The sequence below is a fragment of the Patagioenas fasciata genome, chromosome 4 (assembly GCF_037038585.1).
Source record: "Patagioenas fasciata isolate bPatFas1 chromosome 4, bPatFas1.hap1, whole genome shotgun sequence".
Classification (NCBI taxonomy): Eukaryota; Metazoa; Chordata; class Aves; order Columbiformes; family Columbidae; genus Patagioenas; species Patagioenas fasciata.
The window spans coordinates 26309029-26325684 of NC_092523.1; the positions used below are offsets into that span (position 1 = coordinate 26309029).

The following is a 16656-nucleotide window of genomic DNA, read 5'->3' on the forward strand; positions in this document are numbered from 1 at the left end:
TTACAATGCAATTCTGATGCATTAGATGAAATTGCCATGCCTTGTAGTAATTTAACCCTGCTATTTCAGTTAGCTATTTCTTGAAGAAAGATGATACTTTCAGTGGCAATATTACTGTATTTTAAACCAATTTAAGTTCTATTACAATCAGTTCAGAGCAATTTGATTATTCTAGTTTAAAGGTAACTTTAAGCCTTATCCCAATGTCCTCCTTTTCACTATTAAACTTTTTGTATGCGCATATTCTGTCTTTCCATGCCGTAACCACAGTTTAGTTTGATACTGTGGGGCGGGCTGACAAACTGTAAGGGCATAATATAGTTAGTAACAAGAAAATAATAGAATTATTCATCCATCACATTTATAGAACACGGTAACGACATCTGCTTACCAAAGTCCAATATGAGGTCTCTAATCCAGCCTTCAAACACACAGTTAGAACCACAAACTTAAAAGAGGAAGAGAGAGAGAGGAAAAAAAAAAATCTTATTTAATATGGGGATCTTACTTAACATACAGAATTGATTAGTTGTGTTAAACGTTTAAGAGAACAGAAGAGAAAGTTCAATGATTTTCATACTTCATGTTTACTTGCACAAATGAAATAAGGGAAAGGATAATCAATCACTTCAACGTAAATGTGATTTCCTTAATCATACTCAACAAAGCTCATAACGCAAAAGGCAATCATTTATATGGACATGTAGAATCTACAGAAGAGCCTTTCCACTTTAATAGGATCTGCTTCCCAAAAAATGTAGGATTCTTAGCAGCCCCGAAGTGAAATTCTTTTAGACCACAGCCAGCTGTATTTTTCCTCCGTTTCTGTGTGTGCACTTAGTTCTGAAGTTTAAGTGACCCTTTGAAATGGCCACACTAAAATGCCACTAGAAGATTCAAAGAAACACCCCAGTAATGACCTAGTAATAGAACACGAAGAATTATTAGCTTCTATTAATAATCTCCACTAATTTGATTCAGAAAAATCTTCTTCTGTATTAAAAGTCTTAAACATTTCCCTTGCCTCCTAGAACTCTCTCAGTCTAGCTCTTACTGAGTTGTTGGTTTTTTTATTGATGGTATTTTGCATAGACAGAAAGGTTTGTGAAAAGCATAGTCCACTTCAGTAGAGACAGCAGATCCCTTAGTTATGAAGAGGATGCCTACTGCTTCCTACGTGAAGACAGACGATACAGATGCTGAGCTGAAAACTTGCAATTGATCAAGCTTACAGTAGTCTAAATTAAAAACCAACCAAACAAGTTTTATTTACTTCACTAGTACTTGGTTAGTAAATCAATCACCTCAGCCAAACCCTGAAAAGCCAAAGAGTTAAATGTCAGCAGCCTATGATCCGTGTTCTGCATACAAAATAACATGTTGAGCAAGTCTCTCATTTTCATCCTTCCCTCTCATCTTTACTCTTTTTATGAAGCAGTCTCTAAAAATGTCATATTATTGTCCTGTAGGACATACTCCAGTTTAGTTTAGAGATGAGCACTAGTAGGAAGTTTATAATCCGACAGCAAGGACTAGTTGATTCAGGAAAATTGTTTGTCTCCTTCCTTTAAAATTCACATAAACAAGTTTTCTGTTTACTAAATAAATAGTTTTTCCATTTTGTAACTCATATGTGAACATGTATCACCAGGTTTATCTTTATGTGCAATCTGAACAACATGAGGCTGAGAAACTGAGTCACAAAGACCAAGCTCCAGGCTGGCAGCAATGACGTGAGTTTGTGGTTGAACTTCAAGGAGCCTCGGCAGCTCAGAAGAGATGCATTTCAATCGGAAGCTGAAAATAACGGGTTAAACATATTTAGCAAATCTTTCACTATCTCTGGTGCACAGAAGGATACAAATCCTGCCAAAAAGCTTTTACTCGAGCTAAAAGTTTATGCTTTTAATTCTGGAATTTTTTTCAACTACTGCTGCATTATTAAGGACAAAAAAAAAAAAATCACAGTGCCACAATTCCATTATCTAAAATGTGTGAAATCTAATTAGAAGAAAATTAACGATCACAATGAGTACTATAATTTAGTCTATCCAGTTCTGGTGCTATGTATGGATGAGTGAAAAAAATGAATTATGGCAAAAAATTACTTCTGATCTGGTACAACTGCTTGCTACTTTTGAGTCAGTCATAAGAAAACATCCTTCTTTAGAATCAGATCAAGAATTCTGATTGCATAGACAAAATAGATACACAAAACACTGCAGGTCTCTATATAAGGAGACACAGACTATGTGAATATATACCCTCCTTGCATCTTAACTGACTCTTCTAATACCGTTACCAAATATGCACAGCGGCTTACTTGAGAATTTGGGTTTTATTGCTCCCTCCTCTTCTTGATCCAAACTAACAACAGCTCACTGAAGTCTACTCAGGAAACAAGAAATCAAACTGGTATTCTGTATAAAGCACTGAGCTTTTTAAAAGATCTCTCAAGAAGGGTCATACAAATATTTTCATGGAGCTCTACTCCGACTTGAAATTTATGTTTGAAGAAATAATTTCAGGACGTTATACAAATCAGTGCACATTCCTGACTTTCCTTGTGGATCCAAAGAAACCATGTTCATTTCTGAATCACTTTGTTGCTGATTTTCATGTAAGGGATGAACACAGACTTCCAAAAAAAAGATTAAAAACAATGGCAAGAATGAGAAGTTCCTTAGCCTTATGATTTTGATATTTCAAGACAATGACTGACAACTGTCCCTGCACATCACTTCTCATGCACAGATTTTTTTTTTTTTTTTAATCTTCTAAAAGATCTTCCCCTCAATTTTGAAGGTCTCTCAATCTTCATGTATGCTACAGGCCTCCTTTAACTCCCATGCAAGAGCAGGAATACATCAATGGCAACCCCCATCTCTCCCCAGATTTTCAATCTAAAGTGGAGAATCTGGAAAACAAATGAAAAAGCAGGTTGCCTGGACTTATAATGGTGAAGTAACATTTTCTTGGTAAAATTATTTACCATTCTGCAGGTTAGTAGCAAGCAATTAGCCTCTCAAGATGAAGTTTCAGCTTTCCTAGTTGAAAACTGCTTGCAGAAGGTGACAGGACAATTGCATTGTGACCTCTGTTATATCATTTATGGATATAGTTTGACAAACAGTAATGAGTAACTCCAGGTTACTATATTGACAGTGTGAGAAATCAACTAATTTATGAAGGTGCTGGAAAACATTGCTACAAATCTGAAAAGGCAGGCTTTGATGTTTACGAGTCAGCTGATGTCACAGATGATACTCCAGTGTTCTGCAGTACTGTAAGGTTTCAAGACTTATCCATCAACTAACTGATGGGTGACAATCTAAGTGACAGCACTTTTCAAACACTCAGTTCCACAGGACACAGTGTAATCCAGCAAACTCTTAGTACAGCGTATGTAACTTATTTTCTCCAGGTGTGAAGGTTGGCTTTTGGAAGGAAGCACAGAACAACTGGATAGGATGAAGTTCTGAGATCACTTCAGGAATGAACTTCAGCTGTGACTGCAGCAGTACACTGAATAATTGGATTTAACAAGTGTACAGTGCTAAGTCACTCTACCAAATGATGGCCAATACAAAGGTTACTTTTAGAGCAAACAAAGGAGATGCTATCAGAAAACTTTGCTTAGGTGATAAGATGGGTGAAGTTATGCAACTTATGTACATGTATACATGCACACAATCCATAAAATAAACTTCAGCTGAACTAAGCACGGTTGCAAATTCTGTGTACAGTAAACACTGAAACATTAGTAGATAGGCTGAAAATTTGGTGCAGAAAATCTCTGCCCAAGAAGAACCTGTTTCACTTAAAATGACAGGTGGCACTGGTAGATACTGGGGAAAGCACAGACATTCAGATAAATGACTGACTTCTAAACACTGCTTGGTGTTATGACATCTAATACTAGCAGACCTGTGTCTGTTGATTTACTTCTGTCAGGACTGAACTGCAACAACGACCTTAAATCTTAATTTTCTTCAGACTTGCACAGAAAACATTTAACCAGGATATTCCATCCATTCCTAATGGGGATCAGTTCATCATAAGACAGACTGCATGATCATATGTGACTACTGCTGACAAAACATGCTGTGCTCGCCTTTTGGAACAGGGAAAAGGAAGGGTAGAGCAAATAAACTAAGAGGATGTGTGAACAATTTTTTGATATGCCTGAAAGAACCATTTTAAAATGCCTCTACGTACTATCAGAAGAAATATTTTATTTTAACTGCCACAGCAGTAGGAAATACACAGTATGGGCTGTGGTTACTCAGCCATTTATTCCCTTTAACTTTTCTGGTTAGCTGATCAGAAAACACTATTCAAAATGTTCTCTCATACACAGGAAATGTTAACAAATGACATTCTCAAAGGACTACAATGTATTCTAGAATACTTTCCTTTTATTTCAGTTATGATGTCTCTCTATTCCTTAAGGAAAATTATTTTGATGTGCATTTGTATTACAGCCCCCTTATTTTGATGGAAGAATTAATTTACTTTTTGTATCTGCCAACAACAGGAAGCAAAATAACTAACTGAACTGTTAACGCTGGAGAACAGAGGAGAGTAAGCACAAGTCTAACTTTGCTTCTAAGAGAAATCTTGGAAACCTGCATCTATTGGGTGACACTCCTACCTAGCAAGTGAAAAGGAGGTATTTAGCTTCATTAATTTATTCTAGGAGATAAAAGATCAAAAGAAAAAAAACCCCACAATAGTGACTAATATCTATGAGAGTAACACAAGATTACTGTTAGGTGTGGGTCTGACTTAATTTTGCTGTTTTGTTTTTCTCCAAAGCAGCATCCCACCAACACTGGTTCCATGTTGCTCTATCCCTCTTTCAAGGCCCCATGATAAATTAAGAGATGGAGAACAGAGTTGTCCACAAACCAGTTCCATATCCAATAACCTCTGGGCTTTCTCTAGGGTAAAAACTTACCTTAATGAGCATTCTAATTAGTGAATTATTATTCCATTATTAAAAAAATAGACAGTTTCCAGTAAAAGACATATGTATCTTTTGCATCTTTATTAAATTAATTTATTTTAAAAATTGGAATTAGAATGCAAAATGTACTTTTAAGCTTCTCAAAGAGTCATTCAAGTGCCTTTTCTTAAGGCACTGCAATGAATCAAGTCGTCTTTGTAGAGAAATATAAATAATAATAAAACCACATCTCTTTAAGAGGTAAAGATATAGTCAAAATATATAGCTGATAGTTCACCAGACAGCTCTAGTGAGACTTACAGTGTATACAGTGTTCCCCAGGAGCAGGTAATCCGAAGTTTTACCATTGCCGAATACAGTACCTAGAGAAAGAAACGGTGATAAAGGATGACTGTGAGCTCTGAGAGATTTTCATGATCCTCAAGATTTTTTTTTTTTTCATGTTCTAATAAATATCTGCTTGAACATTCACTCTGCTGCTTAACACTGTATGTGTAGCAGGAAAGAGTGTAATGAGGATAAAAGAGAGGAATAGGCAGGCAGCAAAGTCTGTTCCATCAGTCAAGGCACTGGGACTCAGCACTCTTAGGTACCCAGCTGAGCTATCCCACTTCTTCCCATTTCTCCTTTCATGCCTTAGGATCCTCCTGCACCTCTTCTTTGCTAAGAGAAGGTGGAGGCTGAGACCTGTTTTCAGAATTCCCTCTCGCTGGTGGGTCTCTCTGGCACTTGTTGGCTACTTCCTAGGAAACTAATTGCATTATTTCCCTTTCCTCTTCACACACAGAGTCATCTGCAATTTAATTAACAGCAGCTCCCATCCTGCACCTATTTTCCTTTTTATGCAGAACTCTGTGCACCAGTCGGACCCACGGCAGGTCCTGGTTATACTGTCCACCATGTACACAACCCCCAGGTCCCATTTCTGCTCCCTTTGCTCACCTGGCCTTTCTCTAGGGATGAAAGAAGAAGACAGAGGGCAATTTGTTCAGACTCAAAAGCCACATGCCAGCAGGCCAGCTCTAGCCCTCTACAGTGTTCATGCAAGTGCTTGTGCGAGTGCCTTGGCTTTGCCAATCACACCTGAACCCTATTCCTCTTCATCACATACACTCATTAAATGTTTCTCCATCATGTAACGCATAAATCTCTCATATGGACTGGATGCAGCTTTGAAAAGGGATTTTGGTTTGGATTTGAGGTTGTGGTTTTAGAGTGTGCATTGACATTTGGGAACTCTTTCCGCCTGGGCTGTCTAAACCTCTCCAATGCAAATCAGGGACACTGTGAAGAGTACTAATTGTACAGAAAAGCTGCAGGGTACACACTTATTTTTTTTTTCTCCCCACAAAGTGGAAGCAAAACAAACCCCCTACCCCTATGAAAGCTCCCATACACACAAACATTGCCACAAACTGGAAGCAGTGCTTTCAAGTTTCCTGTAATTAACACAACTTTAGTCCCAATAGTCCCATTTCTTCTGCAGCTTAGGTACATATACAACAGCTGAACCAGAAGAGTGACAGGTCTGAACTGTCCAAATGTCTCCATTTCCTCTGTCACAAGCCTACTCATACAGATGTAAACTAATGGGTTGTTATGTCCCTGAAGTAACAGGAGAGAAAGTATAAGCATTGACAATAAAAGCTTACAAAATATAAGGGACAATGCAAGAGACAGTAGTGATTCAGGATCTTGTAGGTATTTACCACAGTAGAGTATTATATACTGTAATAATTCAATAGCAATCTCTTTACCCCACCTTGCTTCAGCTTACTTCAAATCTATTTATATAGTTTTATGCATATGTACATAATATTGTTCCTACTTCTAAGGAGATTTTAAAGAAAACATTTTAAATATACTGCATCTACTCTAGTTCTGGAAATTGTATCTTGAAATTAAATCACTCAAAACTGTTAGTATTTATAAAGCTTTCCCAAGAAAAGAAATAAGGTATTTAGTACTTTTCCACATTTATGTTTTTATTTTCCATAATACTTACCATGCTGAAGGGCTTTCAGTGGAAACCAAAACAGAATGAATGAGTGGAAGAGGCCATTTAAACAATGAACCCAGAAAACCTAAGGGAAAACAGAAAATCCATGAGAACCATTTGCAATAAACTAGCTCTGTGAACCCTGACCTTCCTTTTTATCTGTGTGTTAGATTCACAAAATGTGTTTCTGTCAGGCCACCACAGTGAAGTAATATAACTGACAGGCACCTTCTGCCTCTTAGCTCTTCATGGGTCATTTGTTTATTTTTATGTTTTGGAAAAAAGTGTGTATTATCTCCTCCTTTTAATTTCAAATTAGGAGGGAAATTAAAATATGTACAAATGGGAATATCATCAGAAGAAATTAAACTAAATCAGACAACTGGAACAAGTGCTACATTCTAAGTAGGGAATTAAAAAGGACTCTAGCTTTCATAATTTACATTTTGTGTAATAAGAAATTTGGATGGTACTACAATCAAAACCCGAGATTTGCATATACCTACCTACATAGTTCCACATACGAAGGAATTTTAAAAGGACAAATTAAAGTATTTTCCTTAGATTTCTCCTTACATACTCGATTCTCGAAGTGCTCAGCCTCATCATATCAAACTTCCTTTATTTGCTAAATAATTCGAATTTTACTTTCAACCTTATTTTCTTTTGTAAAATACGCCTTCTGAAAAGAACTGTTTAAGAATAAACAACCTATTGATGCTTTTTGTAGTATATTGTGTAAATACATAAAAAGCCTTAATCAAAAATATGTAACATGTTTCCTTCAGGATAGCAATCATGTTTTTTCACTAACAGCACTTTTGACAATCATAGCCTTTATTGTAATTGATGTGTATTATGAGTGTTAAGGTGTTCAGGCAATTGAAATTAAGTTGCCTGCCTCACAACATTTTCCACAATGTCTCAAAGACTTTGTTGGATTATACAAGTATACTAGGCTGTATGATCCAATTTACACTCCAATACTTTGCACATTTGAACTTGTGCTACTCATTAACCTTTGTCTCTTCTCCTTGCTATGTCATTACCAGAAGTTTTTATTTGACAGAAAGCACAGGTGGGTGCAAGAAAAATTAGTTCTACTTTTCCATTTTCCTGACCAATTCTTATTGTCACACACTAATCCTTTAACCTCTGTCATGACCTCATAACCTTTGATCCCTTTTACCATAACAAACATCTGCATCAACATTCAGGGCAGTAATGTTTCCCAATCTTTAACACCAACTATTCAACTTATACAGCTGGGAATTCTGTAGCTGGGAAGTTTGTAGACATTTACTTAAAACAAGTGTTATATGGGAATAGCTACACATTTCCAAGGAAGTCAACAATACATCTGTGCAATAATAAAAATTATAGACTTAGAATTTAAAAACAATCCAACAAATGTAACTCATGATTTATATTGCATTAAGGCTATCACAACACAGAAGTGTTTGCATTAATGGACCACGAAAGATCTTGGATTTGTAAAGCATTCACAGTGACAGAAGAAACACTATTTTCCCCAGTTTCCTTACAATTTTTAGGCTTGTTTTTGTGGTTGACAGGATGAAGTGAGGAAGAAGGAGAATAATCTCATACGGTCCAGTGAACTAAGTTCAGATAATTCTATACACATAGAAGTACTCCAGTTTTACAACACAAGTTGCACAGAGCTAAGTATGCTCTATCAGCTCCAAGCATCTACTACAGACCACTACATGTAGGAGTTGTTAATTCAATGACAGATCGAAAATATCCCCAAGTTCAACGTATGATGACATTACTTGAGATGTTCCAATTACATTAAAAAAAAAATCAAATCAGAAGGAACTCTTACAAACATCATGGTATTCATGAAATTGCAGATTGGAAAAAAAGTTTCAGTTAGCTTTTTTTAATAGAGATTACTTGCAGATAAACGCGTAGAAATTGTGTATATTATATATATTAGAAGTCCTACATTCTTTTACTGCTTCTTGTGCTAGTCTCTCCAAGGTGAATGTCACCCATTTTCCATCTAAAGGAGCCTCGGATTTCTTTTGTTCCCCCCTGACAATTCGTAACTCTCTCCAAGTATTTTTTCACAAAACTCAAAACCATAAAATCACAACTCCAAATTGACCAAGAACAGTACCAAGTACCTCCTTCTACAAGTCTAATGACAGTTCTTATTGTCCTCTGCAACACTCCTCCACGGGCTTCAGTAATCCATTTCCATATAACAGTACCAATACATACAGCCCAGCGACAGAGGTGTCTAATCACTTCTGCCTATAGAAGACAGCTTTATTACCATTAGTGGGGGACTGGGGGGGGGAATCAATGCAGAAAAAAAACAAAAAACTTGCATTTCCATACTTGCTAAAATGGATAAACATGATTAGCACGATTCATAGACAAGCAGACCATTGGAAACAGTAGTAATAAAAATCCCCTCAATTTTTAATTATGACCAGCACAGAACAAAAAGGATAATTACACTGAATTCCTATTAATTTCTGCTTTAATTATATTGGAATTTTTATCTACCTTAGTATTGAAGTCCAGTGCATTTTGGGAAGTCTTGTATAATTCTGGATATTTCAGCATGTTTTCTTTTCGACAGGATCTCTCAAATATTCCAAGAGTTAGTGGAGGCATTGCTGTAAACATCTAGTAGATGGATTAAAAAAAAAATGAACAAACGAACATATCACAAAACTTTAGAGGTAAAGACTTCCTTAAAGATTGTTTACTCAAGAAACTCCCGTGATTATGGTTGAAAATAACTGAAAATACACAAATCATCTTACCACATTGTAGAGACCTATACACCATCTTTCAAAAAGAATTTGTCCAGAAAAGCCATTGACGAAAGCAAACCAGACCTGAAAAACAGGAGAACCCAATATTACTCGAATGTCCTGAGAGGTGTGAAAAATTCACTTTTTCTCCTCAGCTTTACCAAAAGGAGCATTCCTAGAACATCTTTACAACACAGTTGAGGATGTTATGCCTTAAGCCTATATGAAAAAACACAATAATAAAACCAAGTTGTGTTTAGAACAGATAATGGGCAGTTTAGTCAAATGTGTGAGTAATTCTATCTAAATATGATGATAAACATTTCAAAGAGGTAGCTATTTTCAAAAGGAATTTCATGGTTTTTACATATTTAAGAGGGATTTAGTTCACTGCATTTGTTTTGTACTTAATTCTTAATGACATAAAAATTATGAGAAATACTGGGGAAAAAAGAAAAATCAAAGTAAACACAGACTAGAAACAGTCAGTCTTCTAATCATTAGCAAACCTCCTAACTAATAGAATTCATACAGTAAGCTGTAGTCTGGAAAGCAAAATTATACCGAGATTCCTTTTTCATACATGAAACTCATGAAAAGAAGAGGTTTTACCAGAGCACTAAATCAACTACAATTACTTAGTTAACAAGCACTAACTCAACTACAGAGTATATTAGAGAAGTAGTTGGAAAAGTCTTGATTGCGTGAATTTTATCACTTTTCGCTAAAAAGTTAAATAAATAAAATTTAATTTGAAAGGTGGGATGACACATTTTGCTATGTTTTTTGAGTACAGCATGGAGCAGGACTGCTTTTGTTTCTTACTTTGTACTTTGTTCAATGACGATGTGGAGAAGCAGCAGATCTGCCGAATCTTTATTAACAAGCTACACTGAAACTGTGTTATCTACAACAAACATAAGCTATTAAGGTGACAGAAGCTAGGATCATCTAAACAACATTCTACTCAATTTAAGACTCGTGTTTTTTCAAGTGACTTTTTAGATGCTGCTTTGCAGAGACTGCGATCCAGTTCACATTTCGTTTGACTGTATTATGGAAGCATGAATTGCTACAATCAATACGTATGTTTATCAGTATCCCAGGGTGGCCTCCAGGTGACCATATCCTATCATGTTTTTTATCAATTTGTGGAATGTTTGAGCATGTTTGTGAATACTTAGAGACGGAAAAAAACACTGAAATTAGCAACTATGAACACTAAAAATGGGAGTTAAAGTCCAGCTAAAATTTCATTTACTGGTTGTAAATAGATATTTTTTAGAGGCCAATTATTGGAACAAGGCTGAATACAAAATCATGATTATTAGACGCTGCAAATATATAGAATACGCTGAATATTCTGAAGTCTTATAATGCCGATTGTCTTTATTTTGATTAGTTTAACAGTAACAAGCACTCTGTTTTCTAACTTTTCAGTCTATTAACTGGAAAGCATAGAATTACTTATGCCAGTTAAATGAGATTTTTATAAGCTCTTGTGTATTTTGGTTTTTTTTGACTTCTGAAATAGGAGTTATGTTGTAACTGTGAAGAATTTAGAAGATGTTTATTAGCAGCAGTTTCTCAGTAGTCAAGTATGAGGGAGTGAGATCAATGCATAATCAGTTCTTCATTACTGAACAATTAATTATGCACTCAACATCAGCACAAATTTGGATGCTTTACAACTAAGCTAAATGTATGAACCTAATCAGAACCTCACCACCGCTGTTGGATACACGCTGTGCTCCTCAACTGCCTTCTCTCTTTTCAACCTTCTCATTATATGTAGTCCCTAAATTCCTGTACTCCCAGCCTAGGAAGATGGCCAGGAAGACAGATCTTAAAATAGAGGAGTGAAGGACAAATACCATTATGTGACTGACTCCTTAATTTTTACTTTACTCTTTTTATCAAGTACTGGAGCAAATTTTAGAATTCTTAATCTGAAAGGGTTTAGGGTTGTGGAAAAGGACAGTTTGGGTGGATGCACATTTACACATACACATACGTGTTTATACATGCGCACGTCTCATTGCTAAGAATTTCAGAGTTGAACAAAAGTACAACTCTCTAGAAAGAAAATAAAATAGACCACAAGTAGACATATACTTGACTCTTCATAACCAACAAGTATATGGAAAGAATATTAACTTTCTCTTGTGATTTATCTAACAGTTGAAATGTTATTAAACTTTAATATAAAATGAAAGGCCTAAATACATGTACTGAACCTATTCCAGATATTCACTCCTGTTAAAGGGAAGTGATGCTAAGCAACACTTAAAAATATTTTTGAGTGAGCGTTTTAAAGAAATGCAAGAATTTATGATAAAATTTCCATTTATAATCGAACGTCATATACGTAGTCACTACCAAGCCTCTCAGAAATGCTATGCATCATTTTATCCCTTAAAAACCTTTCAGTTTAATTTTGTACATGATTTCAGTTAAAATTTTCAAGCTATTTAAACTCTGAAAACTACAGTTTTACTGTAGAATTGTAAAGAAATCCTTTAAGTTATAACAGTAACTTCCTGATATCGCAAGTACTTACTTTCTTCCAAAGTAAGCATTCAAGTTACAGGCATTTCAATTAAGTTTTAGTGTAACAAGGAACTGGAGCAAATCTTGCTCAGAACTCTAGATGCAAACCAAGAAGAAATGAAATTTGGTACCACTCTCAGGTTCTAAAGTTCTTGTTGAATCTATCCAAAAAGTGTCTGAGAAGAGAAACCTTCTAATGCGGCTAAAAACAATGTCCTTTGTAGTAGAAGACTACTATTTAGTGAAATACCACATATACCGTTTTAAGAGACAGGGCATCTTTAACATCTAAGCAGAAACACGGATTTTCTATTGTTTACAATATAGTATTCAAATGTTCACATTAAAAAAAAATCTATGGCTCAAAAATAATTAGCAGAGCTAGGGTAGAGGTGGTAGTGTGAGGGAAACAGCAAGGATTAAATACAGCCCTCATCTCAAACTGTAAAAGGGGAAGACAGTAAGTCACCCACTTACCCTAACTTCCGAACCTTGGACCCTAGAAGATTACACTCTTAACCATACATGAAAAAACCTCTACGGAGCTTATTACAGTATTAATAGTGACAGTGACAAGAAACAGGCAGTTTCTCACTTCAGAGTGGGAAATTTATTCATGGACAAGTGTGTTTCACTCTGATTATGATGGATGATGAAGGCAGCTGTACCTGTAAAATAAGTTTTTAGGACATATTGTACATGATACTAATTTAGCAGCAGATTCAGCCACTTGTCTCCTAGCGGGTAGGTCCTACTCTAACAGCTCAATGTACTAATCCAGCACCTCTATACAGGAGGACAGGAAACACTCTAAAATACTACCTTAAGCCCACTTAATGTGAGGGAGAAGTGAAAATTCAGACTGTTTTGCAGTTCAGTTGCTACCGAATTTCCATTGAAAATGAAAGACTTAGGTTCACAGCCAAGTTTTCAAAGCATACAATGCAAAAAAAGTGGGCATGAGCACAATTGCTTTCTTCTGTCATGTTTTAAACTGAACTCGGTGTGGTTCGCATGCATTGAGTATGCAATGGCATACTGAACAACAGCACCTCAACTCTACAGCTTAGAAGCAGTGTGAGCATACACAGAAACCTGGTTCATGTTTGAGGTTCTGCATGTCTCAGAATGACCACAGGCATCATTCACCTGAGGTGTCAGGCAGAGGAAATCAGGAACAAAACGGTAAACTTCAGCTAGGGATGGGAGCAGCAGAATGTATATAATTCAGCGGTGAGATGAAAAGGGCTCAGATAGGGAAAAAAAATAGGATAATAAATGAAAAAGAGGATGTTACAGCTCTAATTACTCAGTATAATTGAACTTAATGTGTTACAAATGGCCATGTTTAAAGATCCGTGACTGAACTTTAAATGTGAACTCCATGCATCTGTTTTTTCTGTTTGTGTCCTTTCTCTCATACTCTTTTGTTCGAATCTTCCCCTACGTGAAGAAACATAAATGACCTAGGCAGATCTTCAAAAATTATTTTTTTTTAAATAGCAAACCTTTTTTATTTAACATAAACCAGTAAATTTATGTATTTACTAGTTATTATTATCCAGCAGAACAAAAAAATAGGAGTAGGAAAATTTCATCCCTCTGATGTTGAAGAGAGATTTGTGTAACTTCACAAAAGGATCAATTTAACAAGAGTCTATGGAGTAACGGTAGTTATAAAACCAAAACAAATCCACAAAGGAGTTCCCAATCACTAGATCAATCTCAACGATCATTATAAGGTAAATACAGACCCTCAAATTATGTCTGAAAGTCTGCATAGGCTTGTCCTATATGAGTGTGAGGCTCGATACAAATTTTATAATGTACATTAGCAGTGTAATAGAAATTCAAAGTTTTCACTTGCATTTTAGAATGATACTATCATAATATAACCTCTACAGTTAGTGGGACTAGTCCCATAGAAAAGATGAGGTCCGTGTTTAAATATCTGCTGAGTCAAGACACAAAGTAGAAAATGTTACCACAGACCAGTTTCAGTTTCTTATGAGTTTAAAAGTCAATAAACACTATTCAGCATGTAGGAGTATTAGTACAGACCTTTATCATTTTCCGAACCAAGAAACCAATAGCATTTATTTTGCATCACCCCACAAATGCCTACAAAAAAAGGCTGTATTTTAGATTAAATAGAATCTATCATATTACTTGATTAGTACTGAGCAGATATTTTAAAATATAGTATACATCTATTAAGTAAAGGTAGGTAATTTTAGTTACTGCCAGCTAAATAAAAGGAAACTTAGTTAAAGCAACTTTCCAGACATGCCTTTCATAGTGTTATTTTCTAAACTCCAAGACAGAGGAGGTGTGGCCACAAAAGCTTCACAGACGTTTTTCTGATGTAGCATTTCTGCATATTAAGCAGCAGCTTACAAATACTCATTGAGCTCTCTGCTCCCACGCCTGATCCGTACAAAAAACTGAAAAGAGAGATTCAAGACTGGCAGTTGTCCTTTCTAGAGACATTCAATGATGAATTTCTGCCCATTCACTCACAGTATTGACATGAGCTATTAACATCCGTGAAAGTTTTCTGAGCTGACAAACGTCAGTTATACAGGAATTAAAGCTGAAGTCATCCTGTCTTCCAGAGAAGGTGTGTATGGTAAAATGCTTGTGTGCACAATATATCAAGGGTCGTAACCCATACAAAAATGATCTCTTTGCCCTTCCATCTGCTCAGAAGGCACCGACTACCTCTTCTAGTCTTTTGTATTTTTAGACTATGATCTCTGTATCTTGCATTTAACTTGCTTTCACGAAGAATATAAAGGGTGGGATATGCATATCTGATCAAAGTTATAAATTTACAGTGTGTTTGCAGGTAACAATAATAGAATGTTAAGAAAAATAAGGTACTAAAGCCTACTTTGTACATTTTCTATGAACACCAAGTATACATTAATACTGATTTTTCAAATATTTCAAGAGGTACTGCTAATCATTACTTCTGGAAGTCTGATAATTTGATCAGATATTCAGCTTTTGGAATGTAGGATCTGAAGTCTGCCATCACTTCTAAAGCAAAAAAAGTCTTTAATGGATTTGCTTTTTCTATAGCTTCTTTGTTTTTCTAAAGTATATATTCTAAACATATGAACTTGCTACTACTTAGATTGAAATCTATTTATGTTAATAACAAAGAGGAAAAAAAGGAGAATTTAGAAAATGTAAGAACAGGCTAAGAAAAATGCACACTTTTTGGCTACAATTCTTGTACATAAACAAATGTTTAAAGCGTTTTCAAATATTGCAACACTGTAAGATCACCCACATTAAATAGCAAATTTGGAAATATCAACCTAATATTTACATTAGGTCTAACAGAAATAAGGTATTTTCTTTCAATAAAAGCAAGATACATACTCTGCAAGTTTAAGGTATTAATTTGGAAATGCATTAAAAAAACTAAGAAATTTTTAAGAATAATTGTTAACCCCATTAATGTAAAAATACAGAAGACTTATTTTGCAACCAAGCTTTGCAGCAACTTTTTCCCATATTTTCAACCCAAAGTATAACTGTGAATATAAAGTTTGAATCAATTCTAAACATAATTACTAGATATATATTTGGTTATAAGAAAGCAAGCAGGTGTTGAAACAAAGAGAGGAACCGTAAATGAAGAGGAGGGAGAAAAAAAATTAAAAATCCCTTTAAAAATATGTTCAAAATTTTAAGGTTGCCATGTGGTCATGATTATAACGAAAACTATAACTATACACGCTGTCTTAACCATACCTACCAATAAACACACATTTATTACAATGCAGTCCTCTCATACTACCAAATTTTTCACAGGACTTCAGACTCCTTAAAATCCTAGGTGAAAAAATTAGGTCAGCTACTTTCAGGAAAGTATGTCTGCTCATGAACTAGAGCCTAAGGAAGCATGGCTACCCCACCAACGGGTGACAGGTATGGAACAGTGCAACTGAACATATATGTAAAAACTCTAAATACTGTTTTGAGCAGCAACAACTCTGCCGTTCAAGAGTGATCTGCAAAAGGACTTCAGATCACAAACCAGTTAGTTACTGACACCAGCTCAAAGAGCGTAAGCACATACATCTCTTGGTAAATCTAAAGCTACTTGTAACTGTATTCCTAAAAATACTGTAATGATATCACAGATACATAATTTTAATAAGCTAGCAGTAGTACATTCAGTACTAATATTTAGTACATATTTTTAAGATAATCGGGTCTTCAAGAAAAATCACTTTAATGTTAATCAGTTTATTTAAACGCAAAATTCAGTTAGTGTTTATCGACAGTTTAAATGCTTCTTCAAATCATATATAATAATCAAAAGCTCAAAA

General features: G+C 35.4%; 1 protein-coding gene across 8 annotated transcripts in view; it reads right to left on the minus strand.

Moving 5' to 3' along the window:
* ATP8A1 (ATPase phospholipid transporting 8A1) overlaps nucleotides 1–16656 on the minus strand; it is a 107963-nt gene that overhangs the window by 23106 nt on the left and 68201 nt on the right. For all 8 annotated transcript variants that reach the window (XM_065836432.2, XM_071807427.1, XM_065836431.2 and 5 more), the window contains 5 exons: nucleotides 9770–9844; nucleotides 9507–9629; nucleotides 6975–7053; nucleotides 5270–5331; nucleotides 392–448 (listed from right to left, as the gene is read on the minus strand). In XM_065836432.2, the coding sequence (XP_065692504.1) occupies nucleotides 392–448; nucleotides 5270–5331; nucleotides 6975–7053; nucleotides 9507–9629; nucleotides 9770–9844 (396 nt within the window). The remainder of the gene's footprint in view (nucleotides 1–391; nucleotides 449–5269; nucleotides 5332–6974; nucleotides 7054–9506; nucleotides 9630–9769; nucleotides 9845–16656) is intronic.